Source organism: Thermobia domestica, chromosome 11, assembly GCF_964235325.1.
Source record: "Thermobia domestica chromosome 11, izTheDome1.hap1.1, whole genome shotgun sequence".
In the NCBI taxonomy this organism is placed as follows: Eukaryota; Metazoa; Arthropoda; class Insecta; order Zygentoma; family Lepismatidae; genus Thermobia; species Thermobia domestica.
Genome location: NC_137464.1, coordinates 25201463 through 25227683, shown reverse-complemented (window position 1 = coordinate 25227683; position 26221 = coordinate 25201463). Strand labels below are relative to the sequence as shown.

General features: G+C 37.0%; 1 protein-coding gene across 2 annotated transcripts; it reads right to left on the bottom strand.

The window, feature by feature from the left end:
* On the bottom strand, positions 1-26185 carry PolI (DNA polymerase iota). Of its 2 annotated transcripts, none has more exons than XM_081730258.1 (2): positions 24443-24966; positions 1-2510 (listed from the first exon to the last, which is right to left on the bottom strand). In XM_081730258.1, the coding sequence occupies exon 2, from the start codon at positions 2506-2508 to the stop codon at positions 805-807; it is 1704 nt and encodes a 567-aa protein (XP_081586384.1). In that variant the 5' UTR covers positions 2509-2510; positions 24443-24966; the 3' UTR covers positions 1-804. The 2 variants fall into 2 exon arrangements, with proteins under 2 accessions (XP_081586384.1, XP_081586383.1); XM_081730257.1 differs by lacking the exon at positions 24443-24966 and adding an exon at positions 24978-26185 and having other exon boundaries at positions 2-2510.
* Positions 26186-26221: the final 36 nt, after the last annotated feature.

Sequence of the window (26221 nt, the reverse complement as noted above, 5' to 3'; positions counted from 1 at the left end):
TGCTGTGAAGATGTTAATTTATTGAATTGAAAGATGCTTTATATTATTAATAATTTAAATGTTCTTACAAGTTCTATCCTAAGAATTTGGAAAGGTCTTATAGTTTATGGTTATCTTAACATCTTAATTTTGTTGTTTAGCTTGCAGAAATAATATAACAATAGAGTACGACATTCGCTATATTTCTTAATTGGATAACAAATTCTTTACTATAAATTCCAGATTCTTCCCAATACTTTACAAGAACAAAATATTCAGCTTCCAAATAAGATTTTGAAACACATGTTTGTTTTAAATTTTTTTAGTCCGCAACAGCAAAAAGGCTACTATAGTAGGATTCAAAAATATTGGCGAGTGAAGCTACACTTCATATGATTATTTTCGGGAATATATATATTATTGCTACGGCAGTGACTATTCGATCGATCGGCAGTTGATAAAGATAGCACAACAATATTCCAATGCAACGATACGCTAATATTACTTTTTACATCGTTTGAAGAGTTGCCTCAGCTGCCAATATTTCTGAATCATACTTTAATAGTCTTATTCTGTAGTTGCTTTTGCGATATTACTACCAATGCGATCATTTTAGAGAATGAAGATTTTGTACAACTGTCCAATAGTCGTTGTTCAACCCAGTTAAATGCACTCACATGGATTTTTCTTTCAACAGAACGAACGAACAAAGCCATTACTGTTGTTATTTTAAATTCATCATCATAAACATTTATGATGCAACTTTATAATAGTATTATAAATACAAATATGTGACTTCTATTCAAAATAATACATAAAAAAATATTAGGTTTTATTTGGTATGCAATACTTTAGTATCGTATTCTTAGATTTTAAGCTTTGATTGGGCGATGGTTTATGAACGTGTAACAGTTCCTGCTGCACATCGGGAGGAAGTTCGGAAAACACTTCAGGATCAACATCAACAGGACAATGTGTCTGACTAGTTTCTTTGGTTTTAACGGTTACACTATTGCTCTCCGAAGAGGCTTCATTTAATTTGTACGTTTCCAAAACTTCTTTTCGAATATCTGGCGGCAACTCATCCAGTACTGACATATCTATACCTAAGTTTTTGTCTTCTTTTGGTTTCGATGTTCTTGGTTCGAACCAATCTTCTAATTTTCTCTTCTTTGGTGTGTTTCCTAACATTTTTGTTTGCGTTGACGACGATGATGCGCATTGGCTAGCCGTATCATCTTGATCTGTCTTTCGATATGCTTCGACGTGGTTCTTGGATAAGTATGATAATATAGAATTTTTTCCATTATCAACAGTTTTGAATTTCGACACAGCCACACCAAGGAGTGTAACATGGAAAGCACAAGATGTGTCCACCATCTTCTCAAACAGTTTCATAATGGTCTCCATAAGGACTTCTATAGATTTGTCACATAGCTTACCAACATTAGAAGAGAACACTGATATTGGAATACTACATTGTCTCGCTTCACGATAATGGTTATCCTTGACATTAGGATCGAACTTTCGCGTTGTCACTTTTATTGTAGATGGTCTTCTACCATCTTCAGCGACCAGTTTTAGTAATCTCGTTAACAATTCCTTGAATTTTGCTTTCACTTCAGCAACTGAACTAATCTTTCTACATGCGTCTTCCAAACCAATGGACTGAGGTTTTCCTGTCTGTTTCACATGCGAGTCGTCAATTCCAAAACTAAGTTTCTTAATCCGTACAGCAGTTTCTTCTCCTAGTAAAGATTTCACCACATCTGGACTAGCGTTCTGCAGATCTTTGACTGTAGTAATTCCTCCAGTCTCCAGGACGTCACTCATATGATACCCAATTCCTGGAATAGATCTTACATGTTTAAGATTTCCCATAAGGACCAGAGCATTTTCTGGAAGTACTGTTGTTTGCTGATTGGGTTTATGGGTCTCTCCTGCCAGTTTAGCAAGCAATTTATTATAGCTTATGCCTGCGCAACAAGTAATACCTAACTCGCTCTTGAGAGAGTTTCTCATTTCAGCAGCAATTTGGGAACCAACACATAATCTATTATAACAACCACATTTACAGTTCGGTACATTATCCCCATAATTATGTCCTACAATTTCAGTTGAGATATCCCCATCTTGAATTCTATCAGCCACTAATTCAGTAATGTCTACAAAATTCTCATCTAAACCAAGCTTTTCAACCTTAGAACCATATTGCTGAAGTAAATTCGATATATTGCTCGACATTTGCCGATAATCAGTCAAATCTTCTCCCGAAACAAGAACTAAATTTTTACATAATTTCATCGCTTCTGGTATAAGCATACACTTTTTAATACCATATTCACGTGCCACGTAATTAGACGTAACGACTATGTTCTTCTGCTTTATACCCAAGGGAACATTCCTTAGTTTTGGGTTCTTCAACATCTCTACCTGGGCATAAAAGCAATCCACATCAATGTGAACTATAGTTCTTTCATGGTTAGTAGTTATATTAAAATCGGCCAGTTGTCCAAAATCTTCGTCCATTTCTGAAACGAAAGAGAAAAGAAAATAAGCATTAAAAGAGGAAAGGTATTGATATAATTTTTTGTTAATTCTATATGGATTACTAGTGTAATTTATTAACCTTGATACTCTTTACCAATTTTCTACGCTGTACTTCAAATAAAAATAGTAACGTAATTCAAAGTAAAATTCTTATATTCGTATATATAAGTAATGGACCGTTTCATGATGAAGGGTCCACCATGTACACTCATGTCCAAAATGATTGTCGCATATCTATAACTGTCTTCTTGTAAGAATATAATTTGATAATGATTTTGCAGGGTACTTTTAATACTGATACTATATATAATCGGGAAATGTATAAAGTTGTGGTAAATTTCATAGAAAAAGAATTATAAATACAAAAATTAGAATAAGTAAGACAAAATGCTGCTAAATGGACAAGAAAGTAATTTTCGTTTTATTGTTCTTATTTACTGCATATATGCCTTTGCCGATTATACACACACTAACATCATAAGAAATACCGGGCGAATTCGTTATCAAATTATATGCCTGCAAAAATATATTTATAGACATGCGACAATAATTTTGGACATGAGTGTACATATGCATATGCCTTTCATAATGCGATTATTATTACACACATAAATGAAGTAGGAAACTATTTTAAGAAGTAGAATATAGTATCAGGATGTGGAGTAACAGTGAGTAAATATTTATTCTGAAAGAAATAGAAGTTTTTCCGATTTCGGAGATGTTTTTTTGAATCCTGGTTATGCTTGGAAAAAATATTTGTAACTTCCATTCAGTGCTAATATTTTTCTTGATGTTTAGAAACAGTAAAAGTGACTGAAACAACACAAAATAGATGCCATGAATCAACGTTACTACAGTTGGATACAAAATACTTAGTAATGTTTGTATTATCTGTCAAACAAGTAACTGTACACCTGTTTAAGACCTTGACATCCCTGCACTGACTGGTGTGGAGAACATGAGATTTAAATCAGTCGAATCTATAGTTTGCTCGGAAGAGACAATAAAAATCAAAAGCATATGCTTAAGAGAGAGACAGGACGTAAATACAATTATACATATTAGATATAAATAATAACAACAAAGACGAAAACGATCTATGTCCATATACACTCATGTCCAAAATGATTGTCGCATATCTATAACTATCTTCTTGTAAGAATATAATTTGATAATGATTTTGCAGAGTACTTTTAATATTGATATTAATGTGTATAATCAGGAAATGTATATTTGTAGTAAATTTCATAGGAAAAGAAGTATAAATACGAAAATTAGATTGAGTAAAATAAAATGTTGCTAAATGGACAAGAAAGGTTTATTTTCGTTTTATTGTTCTTATTTACTGCTCTTTTGACATGAAATTTGCCACACATATGTCTTTGCCGATTACACACATACTAACATTGTAAGAAATACCAGGCGAATTCGTTATCAAATTATATTCCTACAACAACATATTTATAGACATGCGACAATAATTTTGGACATGAGTGTACATAAAAACAGGTCCATAAGGCTGTATCCACATGTTCATAAGCCTATGTCCATAAATACAGGTCCATAAGGCTGTGTCCATATGTCCATAAAAATAGGCCCATAAGACCGCACTTTATGACTTTAGCACTTCTGCCCTAAATAAACATTTCTGTTTCCATGATCATACAAACTTAGTTTTCATCGCCAAAATTATATAGTCAACAATAATGGTATTTCTACCTTACTTCACAGTACAATATTAGAACGTTTGACCTATCAAAAATCGTAAAAATTAAAACAGTGAGAGAAAACTTTGAGTGGATTCGAACCATGGTCCTTCAGACTCGTAGTCGGCAACCTTTTTCTCTTACGTTGACGTCACTTATTTACACTATGTATATTCACAACTTACGTCCTCTTACGTAATATATTCCAGACTTTCATTTCTTCTCTTCATAAACCTATAATTTTATCTAATTTAATTCTCATATTCGCCACACTAGTCGGTGTAGAAATGACAGGTTCACAAAGAGGTGCGTATTTACTGATTTGACAGATAGTACATTTACAGTATTTTAAGAGTTATTTACACTAAAAAGTTAAAATCCTGGTAAAAGAAGTCCTTTTACGTGTCTGAATAACAAATTAATGGGAAAAAATCAAATCTGCTTTCAATAAGTAAAATTCACAGTAAGTTGTTAGAAGTGACGACTTCATTTTCAACTTCCTATACAAGTACTTTCAAAAAATAAAATTAGAGCTATTCTTAATTGCAATTTCCGCAGCATGAACAAAATTCCATAAGCGAATAAATGCAGAAGTAACAGGTGATAATCAACTCATTTGCCTTGGGAATAATTCTGTTTCAATTTCAGGACTCCCACATATTTGGCAAGTACAAATTCCCTGATTTTTCCAGGTCACGATTTACAAATTTCCAAGTCTATACATAGAGTACAAAAGCAACTATACTTTTCGCGACCAGAGGGTTCATAATCTACTATACATGTGCATGTAGCTGTGTAGTAATAAATTTATGGATATTACCGGTAAAATTGATGCTCTAAAACTTTTTTTTTTTTTTTAAAGGAAATATTAGCCCACTGGCTCCAGCTGCAGGAGTCGACACCTTTTTCAGGCATGCCTACGTAGCAAAATAAAGGTTTAAAAAACAATGGGTTTTGAGAAGCAAAAATTCGTACTTAATCTTTCACTGACTTTTCTAGTTTTTTTTTAGCTTTTCATTAAATTCCTGACTTTTCCAGCTTTCCAGGTCGAGGAAATCTACTTTCGTATTTTCCAGGAAATTAGACCTCGAAGAGTTCGAAACCTTTCGGGCAGCAGTACTGTAGGCCTAATACTTTCACAGAGTGTGAAGATCAGTTCATGTTTATTATTATTATTATTATTATTATTATTATTATTTATTTCCATTACCTTTCTCTAGTGGGAATAGCCACATGTTTTGCTACTTCTCCAATAAAGGGATAATAATAATAAGACGCTATTTAACTCTGGTATGTAATTACGTAGGCATATCAATAATTTTGTAACAGACGGAGAAACATAATACGGTATGAATTTTCAACCTACTTAATTTGACATGTATATATTGTTTTCATACAATCTAATCCTTTCATGTAATTTAATATCTCATTTTCAGGTATTTCAAAAATATTCTTTCTTCTATGCTGAAATACAAGTTTCTTGAATTCGATTCTTGACAGAAGAGAATGTTAATGTAATGTTAAGATCTTGAAGCCGAGAAAATCACTTAAGGTTAACGTCTCGTGGCTATAATATTGTCTTTACAAACTGATTAAAGTAGGATAAATCCAGAGTCACCTCTTTCCCGATTTGTTTATAAAACATAACTAATTGCATTATTACTACAACATGTCCGTGTCAAGTCAAAATCTATTTTTCCTTTCCATATATTTCAGAAAAATCAAGTAACATCAACGTTTCGTAAGTAAATGTAGCAAATGATCAAATTTAATAATGCCTAAAATAGTTTACTTTGCTTGTTAAAACCTATTTTTGATAGAACACCCACTCTTTTTTTTTTTTTTTTTTTAATATTTTTAAAAATTTTGGGAAGTTTTACAGAATCTGTTATTATACATAAGCGTTGGTTCATGTTTCATACAAATAAAAACTCAAGGGAATGGGCAAGTGTCCAGAAATGACGCCTTGCTTCCTAAAGAATTACTAACGAATTAGTTTTTAGGATGAACATCTTTCCATATTGCTTTCTGTTCAAAAGTAAACATTAGAGTGTGCTGTATTAGGGTTTAGCGTCCCTTTCAACATTGAGGTTATATAACGTGAAATCCGAATCATATGAGCTCCCACCGGGAATCGAATATGGATCTCTCACGCTGGAGTAAACATTAGAGACAAGAGGAGTAGGAGTTATGATATTGTTTAATATATATCAGGAGTATAAAAGCAAAACCTGCTAAATCCATTTTTCATCAATTTTGTCAGGAAACGAAACCAGGGTGTCTATACTGAGTTTCGATTTCAAAGTTGCAGTATATTTCCAGTATATTCAGTATATATATCAGCAAAATTTCAGTATCTAAAACAATGATTTTTAATACAATGATGATTTCAGATTTGTAATTGTTTTACTATCAAATGAATGTTTTACTTTTCATAAATTTAGTTAGCCTTGATTTCTTTGAAATAAAATTGATTAGGTATACATAGCTGCTCATGAAAGCGCTGAAATCTTTATACAAGCAATCAGCCACATCCATACCAAGCGTTAAAACTGGCCCTCAGTTTCCCATCATTGGGCATACTTTTACTGACTTCACTGACTAGTTTGTTTCAGCCTGTATACTGTACTTGAAGAATTGCATATAATATAATACATTCATTGTTATTATACGTGAGGTATTGAAAAAAAGGAAGAAAAAGGCGGAAACTGAACATAATATTAATAGAAAGGAGGAAGTTAGTGACTATTTGCAATCCCAAAAGAGATAGCGTCACCTCTTAACGCCGGATCATTAGGGAAAATCACAATCTAATATTTCAGTAACTGCACTGTATTACATTAAGTAATGCTGTTTTATAAAGTAACTTTTTTCATGAATTTCACTACTTTCCTTTGACCGACAACCTCAATTCATGACTTTCATGATCCGTAGACATTCTGCTCGCAGGCCTGATACAGTGAGCTAAAGAACATTATTTGTATCTAAGAGTGAGAGAGAATACGTATTCTGAGATGGGACTGGGTAGTGTTGTGGTTAACACTGAAGATTCCAGTCCAGTCATTCAGCTTTTCACTCTTTGTATATCACCAAATTCGTACTTATAGAGGATTTGGTGTGTAAAAAATCCGACTGTTCCTTCTTTCATTAATATATAATATTTCCAAAATGTTTATGTTTATATACCTAATAATTTCGGCAGATTATTCTCTGTTGCCTTCTTCAGAGCATTTACAAAGGATTGTTTGGAATCTAAGGGGTTTCAAAAGGAAAATAAAACACAGGAGTAACGCTCTTACCTACGTATGTCAAAATTTTCTTCAAAGTTGCTTGTACCTAAAAGAAAAGTATGCCATATTTCGGTAAGAGCATTATCCTACATTTACATTTACCTTTCGTAACACCGTGGATTTCAAAAGCCATCCTCCCGAAATACTTTAGCGAAGACAACAAACACTACATCGTCGATGTTATCAAAATAATGGAAACTCCAACTCGTAACCTTTGCTAGTAAGAATGAACACTGTGACTATCTTGTATTTATGTTGTGGTGGGTTCGTTCATGATACAAAATGGGACATCTCTCTGATATTCAAAGAGGGAAAATCGCTAGTGTACCTTAGTCCGTATAGGGGAACTAGGCAGGCCTAGGGCGGCAAATTTTAGGGGCTGTGCGCGTTTTTTCTTCTTCCCCTTTGCAGTTTTTAACATTAATAGAGTAAACATGTTATTACAACAAGCTACGTGCAAGCATTAAAGCAAGCCACGATATTTATAAGCAAGCTTAGCCGTGTATTTAATCGAAAGCGAAATGATGTTTCGTTCAGGTCAGGACAGTAATGTAGGGTATTTTTAAGTCTCTTTATCTAAACAAAAAAGGCTATTATCACTAAATCAGGGAGCGCAGGCACATCACACAAATATTTCTCGCCTAGGATGTTAAAATACTTAGAGCCGACCATGAAAACGTCTGTATCTGAAACTACCAGTGTGTTAACAGGGCTCGCCTTAGAAATTGCGGGACAGAATCGAAACAATTTTGGTCGGCCCCAGGTTCTCAGCCATGTACTTGACTAACGAGGGGAACAAATGGGAGCAATCGGTCCAATTGACATAAGTCTGGCTTAGTGTGTTCAAAACTATCGAATGCAATACTGCCTAAGGTGGTGACTATACACACAGTTTGTGGCGAGGAATCATCAAAGAAGGATAGCAGATAAGAACTGAATCTAGGATGGAGGGATTCTTTACCGTAAGAGAATTGTCATAAAAGAACTGTAGAGCTAATTTAACACAAATAACTGAAGAAGTCAACAGCACTGAACAAGTCAATCAGCATCTGGAACGACCTCCTCCTACAAACACAGTGTGATGAGAAATGCATAGGTTATCATGTCAAAACTTCTGATCATTACTACCAAAGCGGAAGCACAATAAAAATTATACTGAGAAACCCGGACAGTAATATAGTCCGTTGAGACATCCTTGTTTCCCTTGTTTCCACAACTGGATTCGTAGGACGTCAGAAGGCATGTATAGTCCGAACTACTTGCTTTCTACCATTAAACAAGGCAGTAGTTCTGTACTAATATGGAAGGCAGTTTCAAGGCATTCCGTTCATCTTATTGTTATTCTCAAAGGCTGAATTATTACCAGTGATTATACGACCATTTTGAGTGACCAAGCGTACCCACGGTATAGATGTTCCATAACAACGCCACCGTCTTCCAGGATGATGGCCCAATACACACACCCAGCCCTGCTCGGAACATCTTGAATGAACTTCAACACTACCCACGGCACCTTCAGCCTCTAACTTGAACATTACTGAACATCTATTGTCAGTTTTTGAGCAGCGAATCCGGCACAGTTTCAACCTCCATTATTGCTGGCGTAACTAAGTGCTACAGTACACGAAGAATGGTCTATTATACTCTGGAAACGACATGTCTCAATTCTGTGACGAATACAAGCTGTACGACATGCTAAAGATATCCAACGCTATAATCAGGAAAGTTGAATTGATAATAAGGCGTTTCCATTATTTTGATAACCATCTATATATTACTTTTAGTGAAAAAATGTGAACAAAAGATCGCAATTTACCGTCAAATGCTCGCCTTTAAAATAATTATGCACTACTTAGGCATTGGCAAAATTATATAAAAATACTGAAACATGCTGTACAAGTTGGGGGCCTCAGTGGTAGACTGATCACCTCTGTTGCGTAGGGATCTTTGTTCGATCTCAGCTCTCGCCAATTGGACTTTGTGGTGGACAAACACCAAGTGCGTGAGTTTTGTCAAGGTTCTTCCGATTCCTTCCACTTTCTTCTTGATATCAGTTCGATCATTATCATCACTTGGATCATTATCGTATGACATTAAACTAAGAGAAAAAATACTTCATAGCTTCTTTACGAAATTGAATTGTTTGTTGTTTCAATGTAAACTTGCATACTGTATGTAAATAAGAAAAAACTACGCAATACACATATTGCTAATTTTTCATGTGAGACATTGAAAATGACAACTGAAAAGTAAAAGAAAAGAAAGTAGGGAAAACGTAAAACTGATAACAAGAAAGAAATACGGACATGATCCATTAACAGTCAGTCACAATAGAAAAAAGGGAAACTATTTGAAATCGAAGTGGTGGGGAGAAAAAGAAAAATAGTTATTTAGTTTTTCGATTATGTCAAGGAGACGGAACTGAAGAACTTTACACAGGTGAAGAAAAGACCCGTTTCACAAGTTTTCCTGATGCTGCTGAGTTTAACAGGAAAACCAACCAATTAAACAAATAAAACAAAGAACAACAACAATAAAAGTACATAGAATATAGCTATGAGATTTTGTACACAACCGGTAGGGCTACAAAAAAATCTTGAAAGTATTTCAAAAGTAATACAGTTCTTTAAAAACTGCTTTGTAACAACTTTACTTAACTGTTGTAACGTTCCTTGCAACATCTCTATTTCTAGCCAGCCGCTCTACATGATAAATATTACAAAAATAATGAATTAGCTACGAGAGGATTATTCAAACGTTTAACGGTAATTAACTACACCATAAATAAGACTTCATCGGAAGTTGAAAGATCCACTTACAATTATTTCATTAGGACTACGAAACCAGGGTTAAACAAAGATATGGACACTCTGGACAAACAATGGTATTACATTATAAACTATCGGACAAAAGACAGTAAAGATATTTAAGTATTCAAAGACTTTTCCATATTTAACGCAAGTTTCAATATAAGGAATTTTCATACATTAAATGTAACTATTTCAGACCTAGGACCTGCAAAGAAAAGTACGCTTGGGCAGTCTAATTCTTAAATTCTACAGATTTAGTATCAACTTTAGCTTAAGAAGAAACTGGGAGGTATGTAATTCCAATAATAAGCACTCAAGATTTTCTTGTAATACAATCAATCCCGATGAAGATTCTACCTGCAGTGAGATAACAGGTTTTGGGAACTTAAAAAACGTACGTAATGAAATAAAAGATTTTTATTTATTATACACGCAGGGCTCATAGTGGTCTGGTATCTTGTAAATAATTGAGAAGTGATCAAAAGCACAAGAAAAAGTGAAAATTCCATCATGCCCCTTTTTTCTTTTGTCAATTTCTCCATCACCTGTCTCTCTGTTGTTTTGTTTCATCTTTTCTTCTTTACTTCTTTTTGAGCTTCCTCCTTCCTTAGGTTTTCTAAGTATGCTTTGTAGTTACGGTAAGTAGACTTAGCAGATATAAGAAGCTTCTGAGTAAGTGGAACCAGTTCTGGCCTATTTCCGAATTTCTTCATTCAGGACATTATATTTAACTTCCCACTGAGAGTTCTCAAAGTCATGAAATATTCAAATTCATCACCTACTCTTAAGAAGAACACACAAGAACCATAACACAAGACGAACATGATGAACCACACAAACATATATATACACACAACGTTGAGCGGAGCGTTAACTATTACAAGAGAAAACTAAAGACTATTATGATAGAAGAAAGAATAGACACAGAAGGGTTCTCAACCTCACCTTGAGAGCTTAAGCAACGATCCACTGTGCTTTAGAAAGAATAAAAGCTGAAGTGAGAATAAAGCTGACTGTTTTACATGTGGCAGCAAGTACTGAAACTTTCAGAAGAGTAATGATTAACAAGTTTCTGCCTTTTTCCATTTACTTTTATAATATTTTTTCTTAGAAAACTGGCAATGCAAAACATAAATCACACGAAAAAGTCATTTTACCTCCACAAAAAAGTAACTTTCTGTGACCAACTTGAAAAAAAGTAACTTTTAGTTTAAAAAAAGTGACTCGCTATGAGCCCTGTACACGTCATCAGCAAAAATCTTTGGAAGTGACATCTTGAGACCTGAAAAAAACATCTTTTTTCACTAATTGTGTGCGTATACTGTACTTGGTCGATCTTGAAACAAAGTAGAAAAGATTCGAAACAATTTTACGTCCCACGATTATATCCTTTAGGCTAAGGGAGACGATGTTTGAAGCAAGTGAATGATGATGAAAGAATTGGTGGAATGAGCAAGTGGCAGGAAATGGAAAAAAATGAAATGAAATCTTCAAGTTTTACGCCCCGCGATTATGCCGACTAGGTTAAAGTAGACGGTGATGATGAGAAATGAATCAAATGGTGGAATGAAGAAAGTGCGAGAACCTCGAGAAAACCCACGCACATTGTGTTTGTCCACCACAAAGCTCACTTGCCGCGAGCTGGGATCGAACCAAGGACCCCATGCACCAGAGATGAGCGCTCTACCACTGAGCCACCGCGTTCCGGGGAGGAAACGGGAGTACCCGAGAAAACCCACGGACATGATGTTGTCCACCACAAACTAACTTGGCCAGGAACCGAACTATTGACTCCACGCACCAGTAGTAAGCGCTTTACCACTGAGCCACCGTGTCCCCTATAAAAGATTCGAATCCCACGTTAAACTGTAGTTCCACATTTGATATAGAATGAATGTAATCAAACTCAATGCAACACTTGAGAATAATTTGGAGGAATTTCATGGACTATTCATTTCACACATCGTTATTTAAAATGTAATCCAATTATTCATTGCAGGTTTTATTAATATAGGGATTTAAGATATGAATTGTGTTAGGAACATTTGCATCACAAAAATCGCCATATTTTACTATTATAATGAGCTTTGGGTTGAATGATAGTTGTTATATTGCTACTGTGTTCCTCCGACTTCCAGCAAGTCTTGGTTCTTTCGAGTCTGTAGCAATTCAGCTTCTTCTGGTAGCAGTTATCAAAGAGTATTAACAGTTTAAAAATCGACCATTACAATGGATATTTAATGCTTATTTCACTTAAAAAGAAGTTTTACAATGTTTCTTCTAAAATATTCTGGAAAAGCTCAGTTTATCAGAACTTCGCTACCAGTTGCTAGTACAGTTAATGACGGAGTGAAGAGGAAGATTAGCTAAAACGAAAATAATAGTTTCTAACAATTACTTTCAGGGGAAAATGTCACCAATAGCCATAAAACAGTTAATGTAAAATTCGGTAATCAAAAAATAGAGTTGTCACCAGTAATTTAATAACAATCAATGCAAATCTGTTAGGAAGTGCAACATTTCGGCGATCAAAAAGTAGAAATGTCACTAGTAAACTGAAACAGTCAATGTAAAGTTGCAATAGAGTAGTATCTTATCAATTGTTACTTGTGACATACTTCCACGAATTTTAGAAGACTTACAAGAACATAAAAAAAACATACGTATATGATGTTTTATTCTATTTAGGTAGTATTAGAGAACTTTCTTCTCTCTAGTTTTATGAGGCGCATTGAAGTTATAACACCATATATTTTTTCTCACTAACTAATCACAGGAACCCTATGAAACTTGTGTCATTTCTCGAGGTAATCTCCCTGCAGCTGTACGTACTTTTCAGAACGTCGACACCATGATTCCATGGCTGCAGCTTAACGCTTCTTTAGGAGTCTGTTTTGATCACTGGAAAATCACTGGTGCAACAGTGGCATGGCTACTGACTGTGCGACCACGAAGTGTCTTTCATCGTTGGAAACAGCCAAAAGTTGCGTCAACATTGCCTGACAACATGCCACGCGCGCAGCCTTGAGGTCGTCCATCACCATTCGTGGCATTCACCTTGAGGAAACTTTTCGCATTTCCAGGTCTTTATGCAGGATTGTGTCCACAGATCTCACGGAAATGCCAACTTTGGAGGCGATGTGTTCCACACTCATTCGGTGATCCTTCAAAACAACTTTCTCCACTCGTTCGACCATGTCGTCAGACCAGCTTCTGCGAAGCCAAGGTTATCTTGGTTTGTTATCAGGACATTCTGCCTTCTTCGAACTATCGCACCCACGAACGCACATTAAACACATTCACAACACCATCATCACATACTTCACTCAACTGGCTATGAATTTCAAGAGATATTATACCACACAACTGGAGAAAACGAATGATTACAAGCTGTTCTTGTAGAGTATCGTAAGTATGAAAAACAGTTTTCACTCTCACCGCTGCTGTACGGTGTTGCCTTTCTCTCCCGCACTGACAACGAATGCTCGCCCATTGACAAGCATTCCAGATCCAGACTACACGGATACAAAAGAAACCAGGTTATCAAGATGGCAAAGAATTCAGAAGATGGTTCAACAACTTGGGAACCGGTGACATATGGATTATCTCACCTCACTGCAGCAGCGTCAAAAGTGGTCAACTTCACACAAGAATCTCAAGGTTGGAACACTACTTCTACTTAAGGACAATACACCACCTCTCACATGGAGATTAGGAATAATCGAACGAGAGTTCCCAGGCCACAACAACCTTATTCGAGTTGTGTCAGTACGTACAACCCCAGGACTGTTCAAAAGAGCTAGAGGTTGTTCAGCCTACGTTTGGCCGATTTCGTTCCTTTCCCCTTCCGGGCAGAATGGACTCACCCCACCTGGCTCGTGGCGTCCTGCAGTGTTGTGCAGTGGCTTCCTGGGAACGGAGTTGTTTTCTGCGCGGACAACAATACGCACAAAACAGGACCATTGTTTTGAGTGTTGTGTTAAATTTGTTTCCAAGTGTGTGGGTTTCCGCTCTGTGACCAAAATGCCGCCAAAACTAAGCCGGTTTTGGGAAGGCTATGTTGCGGCTCTTTATGACGCCCACTTTAATGTTTCTGTCATTAGAAAACAGTGCAAGAAGAATGGTTGCGACATCAGTTTAAGTGGAATAAAAAATGTTATTAAAAAGTACAAGGGCAACGAAGCTTTACCATTTGGATCACCAACGTAGTTGCCTAGGAAGCGGGAATGCACCAAGGCCACCTCCACCGTGCAGAGGAAACTTCGTAAAATGGCAATGCAAGAAAATCCGCCAACACAAAGGTGTATGGCTAATCGTCTTAACGTGTCTTTGGGGACTGTGAATCGGGCGTTATACCATCAACTCAAGCTGGAAAAAGTCATGAAAGCTCGCGGCCATCTTCTCACGGATGGCCACCAAAAGGAACGAAAGTGTACCGCCCGGAAGCTGTACGAACGGCATCTGGCAAAACAAAGGTGGATGTACATCGTAACGCTCGATGAAGCATGGATTTACCTTTCCGAGTGTGGCAAACCGAGAGCCATCATGTGCCGAGAGAAAGGCGCCAAGAACTTCAGAAGGTGGGTCCGTGTCTGTAAAGAATCCTTCCCAAAAGGGTTCATGGTCGTTACTGGCTACTGTTACCGAGGTAAACTGAAGATTCGTAGGGTGGCGAAGAAATGCAAAATAAATTCGCAGTATTTTCAGGAGCAGATATGCGGCCGATCTACGAGCATGAGATTCCAACAATGTACGGAAAAGATGCCAATCTGGTGCGCATTCACATGGACAAGGCCTCATCACATACCTCACGATCGTCCCTCGCATTCTATAGGGAGATGGAGGAGGCAAGTGTTATACAGGTGATACCTTTCAATAAGGTACCTGTTAAATCTCCAGATGCAAGTCCTATGGACTATTGTGTATTTGGATTGCTGAAGCGGGCTTTGGGAAAACGGCGTGTGACAACTGTGGAAGGACTTTGGAAACCTGTGCAAAGAGAATGGGACAAGATTCCCCTCCCAGTTCTTGAGAGAAGCCTATTACAGTGGAAATTACGCTGTCGGGCTATTGTTAGGAACCAAGGGAAACACATCGAGCACTTACGGACCTGGCGCCATGGATTTTTCTAAATTTTTACGTAAGACGAAATTGGCCAAATGTAGACTGAACAACCTCTGTATAACTAAGGTAGTTCCACTCCTTCAAGAAGACTATACACTGTAAAATACAGTCAACGCAGCAACGCAGGGGGGAGGGGACTATGCTGGAGATTTTTGTAATTTCTGTTAATATTTTTACATTGATCTGGCAATAGTGTTAAATAGTAGTGATCAATCTAACAACATTAAAAAACAGTAGGGGTTGAGAGTGTTCAAGCAGCGACATGAGGAACAATTTCTATCAGGCTCATCAGAGCAATTATTTAGTGCAGTGCAAACATCTACCGTATAATCTTAGATATTGTAGTGCAGTAGAAATAAACTGAGTGTGTTTCATTTTCAGTGTGGGTTTCAGTTCACTATTGCACGTATCAAGGCATTTCAACCACTAACAAGTGCGTATTTTAAAACAAACAGCACGCTTCTATCTGTTACCAGACCTGAGAAAAAATTGGAGATGATGTAACTTGAATGGATCTCGTATTAGGGGATGAGAGTTCCTACTATAAGTGAATACATCTTATTTGGAAAAATGTTAAAACTCAATACCATCACGAAAAACTTCATAGAAGAAAGGTCGTATTTATCAGATGAGTCATCAGATGTATAAAATTTTTCAGTTATACCTCCAATAACATCGTTAATCAACGAAAAATGAAATAATCTTTCTACTTTTGCTCAAACCATCACACTAGTTTAAAACAATTTCTTTTTCTTATGGCTCTCTGTTAATGGATAAAGTCCGTCTCTCTTACCTGGTCTTTTACAGGATGTCTACTAAAATTTCAAAATGAAATTTCGTGACCTTCTCTTTATCAAATCATAAAATTTCCTAACATTTTCAAGAGCGAATTTGGGTGCGAATTAGGCCGAATTTTCATCCATACTATAGAAACGTACTTTGCTTGCGATTTGGTAGCGTCTCAACTCGACCATACATTTTTGGTGGTGAATTTTGACGTTTTATAGAACAAAGTTTTCCAATCTGTACTTACATTTGTATAGTTAAAAAAAAAAAAAAAAAAAAAAAATCGCGACCCCAAAGCTAAATTTCGTGACTTTCATGGCCGTTTTTTGATTTTGTGACATTCGTGACTTTCGTGACCAATAGACACCCTGTTTTATTACTATTGTGAGATTCACCCTTTTTTTAATCCTTCAATTGCCATTTTCAGTGTTTTAGTGAAAAATTACCGTAGTCTGTAATACTTAGTCTTTCTTTCTATTTATTTTCATTTGACATACAATATGCAAGTTTACACAATTCTGTACAAACTTGTGACACATGTTTCAGTATTTTTATATAAATCTGTCAATACATAAATAATGTTTCTTTTTAGGCGTATTTGATTTGTGTGTTGCGATCTTTGGTTTATAGTGATCCATAGTGAACAATTTAAAAAACTGCTGGCAACAACCGGGATTTTCCACAACTCTACAAGAACAACCATTTGAAATGTCTGAAGCCACAAAAAAGATTATATGCATTTCAACTATAAGAAGCCACAGAAACGAGGAGAGCGAGCGATTACACCTTCTTCAGGGAGCAACGTGTCCTCTGTTGGAAGTACGCGACTTAGAATCTTTTACAGACTAATCGCACCCATCTTTTCTTTTACTCGATATACTGGACAATACGCTCATGAGTTGTCCAAAATATACACAGTTTGGATATATTTCTCGAGAAGCTCAAAGAAACGTCTAACCTAAATGTCTTCAACTGACTGCATTCGTTGGAGCATGGTTAAGGTTAGAAGTTATTCGCACCAGTTTCGTAACCGTAAGGTAGAGTTAATATAACTACTTGTATCAAACATCGAAGTGAACATCAGCTTCTTGGTATTATTCCTAGTAGCCCCGGGTTCGATTCTCAGTGAGGCACTCGGTCGAAAACGTGTAAAAAGCTTTTTCAGGCCAGCCACCCTGAACGAGGTTTTCCTCATTCCCACCAGGCAAATGCCGGGGTGGTACCTAAGTTATAGGTCTCAGGCAACCTCCTTCCTTCCCTTTCCCCGGAAGTGTGCTCGCCGAGGGACATCATCTGTTAAACGTGACGGGCTACATGGCCTCAGCTGCCAAGAACCCAGAAATCTAAATCCTTAATCCTAAATCCCTGGGATTATTCCAGAACTACGAATTACATTGGATTATATTTAAGGGTGTACCTTATTGAGAGGAAGAAGATAACTAATGGTTTAGCTTAGCATGATACTGTGGGAAACGAATATCTGAAAGAAGGTACAGGAGGTGGATCAGGAAAGGAAGCACTGAAAAGATACATACCAGAAGCCAGTATAGGAAGAACAAGTTAGAATGCATAAGAGGATATCAAACATACACTAGTGTATTGTAAATAAAATTAAAAATAAAAAGCACCACCACAACTGAGGCATTCCATGTGAAATCAACCAAATGTTATAATAAATAAATAAAAAAAAAAAAAAATCGTCGTCTCAAAATTTGATTAAACTTGGTACACACGTAGGCCTCTACGAGAGATGATCATGCATCAAATTTTAGCCCTGTATCCCCTGTAGTTTCAGAGTACAGGGTGGTAAAAAATGGACAAATTTACTGTTTTTTTGTAGAACCTTGTTAGCCTCAATTGGTCATATCTCCCGTAAATACTGTGCTAGCGAGAAAAATAATATACCATTTTGAAGAGAAAAGAATAGGCTACAAGATATGTCCGGAACATTTATTTAAAAATCAAATATTTTTCGGGAAATCCTGGGGGAATTTTGGATCAGTGATATTTTAGAAAGTGCTCATTTGATTTCCTTGAAATTGGGTACCAAGGTAGCCTCATATGTCCGGCATAAGTGTGCCAAATGTCAACTTGGGCCAAGAATGGGCCTGGAGTCTACAATGATTTTCGACTGACCATGTCGGAAGACACCTGGGGTGCCAATGGGGCAACTCGTCAATTTGTCAGTACTGGTGACGTAAGGTGTAAATGACCTCAACGCCAATTGTACAACTGGTCCACGAATGTCAGCATGACAGCAAGGATTGTAAAATAGTGTACATATACTGCACAGAAGGGGAACATGAAGCGGAAACTACCTTACTAAAGGACAGATTTAATGCAGCTTCACAGATTCCTGGAACCCGTAAATTTCATTCTGTGGTTCCTGTGTCTCAAAGAAAGGTCGCAATGACGCAATATTCTTCTAAACTAGACTTTAAAGAAGGGTTAGTAATTGCAGCAGATGGCTCACAGGTTTGCATTACCATGGACAGAATCAGGGGCTTTGTTACTTGCACCTATGGTGGCTAGTGTACTGCAAGTCGACGAGACACATGAAACAGCAAAGTTATGTTTTCTGAGACCTCATAGATCAGTAGCTTCCTTTGTATATCCAGATATACCAGATGTGCTCTCACTGTCTGCTTATGACATCATTTCTCTTGTTGATCCCGTAAGTGCTACTGGCTGTATATACAGGCTTAGTAATAAAGAGATGGAAGAAACCAGTCGACTGCTTCAACACAGGCACTACTGACAATTGATCACTTCCAGCACGTCAGTAATAGCTAAATATTTCTTACTTTACTTCACCACCCGAGGTGTCTCTCCGAACACGGTCACACAAAAATCATTGTAGACTCCAGGCCCATTCTTGGCCCAAGTTGACATTTGGTACACTTATGCCGGGCATATGAGGCTACCTTGGTACCCAATTTCAAGGAAATCAAATCGGCACTTTCCGAGAAATCACTGACAGTGGTCGAAGTGAGGCGGTATGCGGTGGTATGCCATACCGCCTCTGGTTTTTCAGTGATGAAGGCATACCGTCTCTGGTTTTCCAATTATTAAAACACACCGTCACTGAAAAGTAGATGCTAAATACATTTAATAAATCCATTTTTATACACAGTAATTGAACTAGTAATTGACGAATAGCTTCGCATGTAAAAGGATTTTATTTGTTATGTAGAAATAATTTCTAAGTTGACAATACCGACATTTTAGTTATCTTTTTCCTACTTTTTGTTTTTAAAATGAGATGTCTTCAAACAAGTTCACCTAGTTTATATTTTGATGTGCCATATTTGTTTTCTTTGTTATGTATGTGTTTGTGTCTTCTTGCCTTAATACATATAAATGCCGTGTTTTGAGCATGGGCGGATTTAAGGGTTGTTTGCTTGGGATTCCCGCAGTTAATTGTAATATCCTCATTCGGTTTTTGTGCATTTTCGTGCATAATTCTCTATAATACACATGATTTTTTTTCCGGTGGGGGCACTCGGTCGAAAAAGTGCCAAACGCTTTTTCAGCCCAGTCACCCTGAATGAGTTTTCCTCATTCACATCAGGCAAATGCCGGAGTGGTACCTAAATTATAGGTCCCAGGCCGCTTCCTTCCTTCCCCCATCCTTTCTGCCTTCCCTTTCTCCGAATTGTGTGCTCGCCCAGGGACGTCATCCCTCAAAACGTGAATGAAGGGCTAAATGACCTTAGATACCGAAAGCCCGGAATTCTAAATCGTAAATAAGTTTTTTTTTTTTTTTTTTTTTTTTTTTTTTTTTTTTTTTTTTTTTTTTTTTTTTTTTTTAAAGAAAGTTGTTAGCATGGGATCAAAGACTCCATACCCTCCACCCCGTTACTACGGAGAAAATCTCCAATGCTTTTCAGTCATTATATAAATAGAAATGCAATCTTTTAAGCAACATACCCTCACTGCATTTCAACATTTATATAGCCGTTATAACCAGTCAAAATCGTAATAAAACATACCACCTCTGCTTTTTTTTCACTTCGAACACTGATCACTGATCCAAAATTTCCCCGGAATTTCCCGGAAAATTATATTTGCTTTTCAGAAACTGCTCCTAACATATCTTGTAGCCTATTCTTTTCTCTTCAAAATGGTATATTATTTTTCTCTCTAGCTCAATAATTACGGGAGATATGGCCAATTGAAGCTAACTACGTTCTACGAAAACATCTAACTAACTCTATGGCCTATGAAACCCGGAGGTTCAATGCCGCGTTCACAAAAGCTCTCCACTAACTTCTATCCTTAGCTAACTGCATCCAGTTTCTACTTTGTATTCCAATCTCTGCGATAACCATTTTAATATTGTCCTCCCATCTGCGCCTAGGTCTTCCTAATGGTCGTTTTCCGATTGGTCTTCCAGTCAAGACTTTGAAAGTGTTTCTACTTTCTTCCATTCTAGCTACATGACCCGCCCACCTAAGCCTCCTAGACTTGACGACCCTAACAATGTTGGGTAAACCATATAAATTATGTAGTTCCTCGTTATGAAGTTTCCGCCATTCCCCATTCCCGTTCCTCTTGGGTCCGAATATTCGTCTCAGGATCTTGTTCTCAAATACTTTCAGTCTATGTCCTTCCCTCAAAGTAAGTGACCATGTTTCGCATCTATACAGAACAACAGGCATGATTATCGTTTTGTATATTTTAAGCTTCAAATTCCTCGACAGAATTCGCGACGACAAGAGATTTTGAACCAATAATAACACGAATTCCCTGTTTTTAGTCGACATTTAATTTCTCCGTGAATATGATTTCCTCTCTTAATATCGGTCCTAGATATTTGAAAGTATCCACTTTATCAAAAGTATTATTTAATATTTTAACGCATCCATAATTTGCTGTATTCCGGTCCCGACGCACTTCCATTTATTTAGTTTTCTCTGCATTTACTTCTAAATCCATGTCCCTGCAAGCATTTAATAAGATCTCTGCATTTCTTTCTATTGTTCTCCTATCTTCCCCTATTAAATTTACATCAGCATATGCCATAACCTGGTGAATACAATTCAACTGTAGGCCCTGGTTGCTATCTTTGATTTTCCTTATAGCGTATTCCAAAACGAAGTTAAATAATAATGGCGACAACGCATCTCCTTGTTTCAGGCCATTTTCGACGTGAAAGCTCGTGGACAAAAATTTTCCTACCCGGACTTTACTTTGGGAATCATTTAAACATATCCTAATTAATCTAATTAGCTTTCCGGTATTCCATGTTCTGTAAGAACATTGTATAATGTTTCTCTCCTAACCGAGTCGTACGCCTTTCTAAAATCAATAAATAGATGATGTACCGGGGTATTATATTCCCACTTTTTTTCGAGTACTTGCCGAATGGTAAATATTTGGTCGATAGTTGATCGATTTCGTCTAAATCCGCACGGATAATCTCCAATAATTTAATCTGCGTATGGAGTCAGTCTTGCTAAAAGAATATTTGAAAGGATTTTATAGGATGTTGACAGAAGAGAAATGCCTCGATAATTATTACAGTCAGTCTTGTCGCCTTTCTTGTGAATTGGAACAATGATTGATTCTTTCCACTCTTGTGGCAATTCTTTCTTGTTCCAGGTAAGGAGAATGAGTTTGTGTACCCTGTTCCACAATTTTTCGCCTCCAGCTAAAATTAACTCAGCCGGAATTTCATCTACACCCGGAGATTTGTGTTTAATTTCTTTATAGCGGTTTCTACTTCTATTCGGTTGGGTTCTGGAATATACGGTTCTGCGGTGTGTATCTTCTTTTCTCCACTAGTTTTTGGTTGCGTGTTAAGCAAATCCTCAAAGAAATCTTTCCATCTATTTAAGATGCTATCCGTCTCAGTGAGAACTGTACCGTCAGATTTCTTTAATATACAAGCACGAGGTTGATAGTCTTTCTTAAATTCGTTGATTCCCTTATACATGTCCCGGTTGTTTTTATTTTTACTATTATCTTCAAGTTCCTTAGTTTTAGCTTTCAGAAAATCGCGTTCCTTTGTTCTATAAGTTTTGGAAGTTTACCGCGATATCTGCGAAATTTTGTGTAGTTATTTCATTCGGATTTTGTAGCCAGCGTAATTTTGCCTGTTTTCTCTTCTCTGCTAGTTTTATGCATTCCTGGTCGAACCATGGTTTGTTCCTACGTATTTCCCCGTGTCCCAATTTTTCTTTTGCTGAAATTTTAATGCTATCTCTAATTTCAATCCAGGTATCCTTCTTAACACTAGTGTACTTCGAATCTTCTAAAGCCGAGAATCTATTCGAAACTTCAATCTGAGCTCCTCTGTGGCTAAGCGGTTAGCGTACGCACCTTTGGCGTGGGAGACCCGGGTTCGATTTCCGGCGGGAGCTCATGTGGTTCGGATTCCACGTTAATCAGTAGGTCCACGTCTCATATAGCCTCGTTGCTGAAAGGGACGTTAAACTCAAAATCAACTGAAACTTCAATCTGGTATTTCTCTCTCACCTGGCTCTCTTCTAATTTCTTTAAATTGAATCTCTCCGTTTTCGGACAATGAATATTACCTTTATTCAACGATAACCTCTTTCGTATTATCACTGCTACCAGGTAGTGGTCAGTGTCACAATCAGCCCCTCTAAACGACCGGACATCAATTATGCTAGATTGCCTTCTTCTATATACTAAAACGTGATCAATTTGATTGTGTGTTTTCCGGTCTGGTGCTGTCAAAGTGTATTTATGAACGTCGCGATGTGGGAATTTTGTACTCTTCACGATTAGGTTTTCGGATGTTGCAAAGTTCACGATTCTAACACCGTTGTCATTACTTTCCTTATGCAGACTTTCGTTCCCTATAATCGGTTCGAAAATATCCTCTTGTCCTACCTTCGCATTGAAATCCCCTAATAGAATTTTCATATGGTATCGCGGGAGTTGGTAAATTATCCGTTCCACTTCTTCGTAAAAAGTGTCTTTTATATCGTCATCCTTATCTTCAGTTGGGGCATGTATATTTAAAACAATATCACACCACCGTCCCTTAAGAGTAATAAAAGAAAGTCTGTCAGTAACAAATTCAACCCGTTTAATTGCTGGTAATATACGTTTATGAACGAAAAACCCTGTTCCTAACTGGTGATTTTTATTTCCTTCCCCGTAAAAGAACGTAAAATTTCCGGAATTCACAGATCCATTTCCTTCCCACCTAACTTCCTGAACTCCTACTACGTCCATCCTGTATTTCTCTAACTCACTCGTTACGGACTTTAACGCGCCTGCCCCATAAAGACTCCCAATATTCCATGTTCCAAATCTCATGTCCATTTTCTTTTGCTGAGATCGTGTTAAGTTATCAGTCCTTGTCCGAGGCTTTTATGAATATATATTTTTTTTTTTTTTTTAAGAATGAGGTTGTTAGCCCTACTTAAACCCCCGAGCTGGAGGACCACTCCTAGTCGGCTGTCCGCGACTGCTTATTCAGTATATTTGCAGCTAACCTCTATATCTAAAGGCCTCCTTCTCGATCTTCAACCTGAGGACGCGCCATGCCGTGGTGACAGGAACCCACGTTACACGGGTCACGAAAACATCAAATTTGTCAATTTCTTACCACCCTGTACTCTGAAACTACAAGAGGTACAGGGCTACAATTTGCTGCATGGTCATCTCTCATCTCCTATTATCTCATCTCTCATCATAGGGTCTACATGTACATCAACTTTCATCGAAATCTGACACCATTAGGTTTTGGGTTTGGTTAATTTCACATGGAATGACCGAACTGCCTTCGGCGCACTAACTTTATGCTAAGTAAAAGTAATTTTTGAAAACTAATCAATTTGAAATGAATATTGCGCAAGAAGAAAACTACGGCGTACTAAATTCTGAAGTGAGGAATTAAAAGTCACATATAAAATACAACATTCGCTGGTGCCGATTGACAATAAGGATCCGCACAATTGTAAAATTTACAAAATTTATAATGTTTTAAATAGATGAGGGGTATATAATCGAAATAGTAAGAGTGCAACTTGTGCCAAACATTCATAGGACATACCTAAACGAGCTCTGCAGGGCTTCTAAACTCCCTCTGCTCGCTCAGCAATGTTTTGTGAAGTAACTAACACTGACGTCTTATATTTACAAGATTGGGGGAGAAACTAAAAATACCCAAAATCACTTGTTCTGCACGAAGTGCCATAGAAATATGTTGTGTTCTTACCTGAGAGATAAATATGTATGTAGAAATCAATGAATATGTACTTAGTGAAGCATCATTCGTCCATAAGTCAGCCATGGTGCAAAGTACGGAAATGAATCAGGGTATGCAAAAGTAAAGGCATATCCTTGCTTACGCGTATACCTATCGTCGCTGACGTGACTGTTCCCTACAGACGCACCACTGCGCGGTTCCCTTGGTGCCCTCTTGCCCTGACTCGGTCAGATAGGATTCATGCTAGCAATAGGATTCATTTGCACCGAAAGTACAAGTTCACAGCACGAAAAACTAATGTTTAAAATACAGTCGATTCGTGAAAAAGAAGTATTCAATGAATTTATATATAGATCCGTATTTTCAATCTGCACCTATTTGACGACACTCATTTTACCCAGAATTGTGTGTGCGTGCAATAATTTTGTACTGATCACCATATTCTCAAATTCGATCCAGATAAGTAACCCTTTGTTAGCTTGTTTAGGTTAACATCGATTATCTTCTTTGGTACCGGTACGCATATCTCTACGTATCAACCTACCTCTTTATTTTCATGAATTTCCCGTTTACCAATCTACTTAGAGATCGTTCACCAATAAGCTACCACTGTTTGTTTCTAATAAAGTCAAAGAATTTTAACACAATATCCTCTCCTTTGCTATGCGCTTCTCTTTTAAACATATTTACGGCCAAATAATTAATTAGTTCTTTTTGTCTATTGTAAGTGGGTGACAATTCCTTCACGCTACCCCATGTATGTTCAATGTTGCAAGTTTTATCACTTGTTTCCTTATGAACGAACTTTATATTGTGATTCACAGCTAGGTATGAACTACCTTTACGAGAGATTTTTTTACATTCACTAACAATAGTCGTTCCTGGTTCAATCCAATGTTCTATTAAAGATATTAACGTCTCCTCTTTCGTGTCCAGCATAGGAGCCAAAAATGATTTTCCAGATTCTCCTTCCACACCTCCAAAAACCCACTGTCCCTCAACAAGGCTCCCAAATTTACTCTCATGTATCTCAACTGTCTTCCCTTTTCCTCCGATTCTTCTGCTATTCATAAAAATGTACTCTATAATAGCACTTTGTACACACTGCTTCCACTCTACCAATGTTCCACCACTAATATTGTATTCTTCTTGAATCCTCTGTGCACTTGTGCCTCTCAGTATTTCGAACGTGACCAGTAATATGTCAGATATTGTTAAGTGACTTTTCGAAAACCATGACTTCGCTCTAATACTCAACTTTTTCCTGCATCTCTTTACAACCCATTGTCTATTCCTTAATTCTTTCCACCGCTTCCCACAATACCACTGAACTCCATCACTACACCCAGGTCTTCTCATTAGTTTCATGTCTCTGTCACATTCTTCGCATCTTACCCGCCTTTTCAGTAGACCGATATCCATACAAAACTCAATGCAATTATCACTTGAACACAACAATAAGAAAAAAGACAAGTTGGGAATTCCTTCTTGACCTACATATTTCTTACTCAAAATACTTGGAATATTCAATTGCTGTTTTAGTTTTTGTTGGAATTTTCGCACTATCAAAGACAAATTTTCCATGATTTTCGCGCCCCAGTGCTCAGTGTTATCAAACGAAGTTTTTTTTTTTTTTTTTTTTTTTTACGCCACAATTAGAGAAAATTGGTGCGCAATTCGTCACCTATATTATTAAATTTGTTTCTAGTACCGGTAATATATTTCCATCATTTTGTTCGAAGCGCGTCCTAGTTGGATTGAATTTATCTTTTAAACATAATAATAAGT

What these genes read in the sequence shown, in the direction of transcription:
- PolI (XM_081730257.1), bottom strand. Translation starts at nt 2,508, where the DNA reads ATGGACGAAGATTTTGGACAACTGGCCGATTTTAATATAACTACTAAC.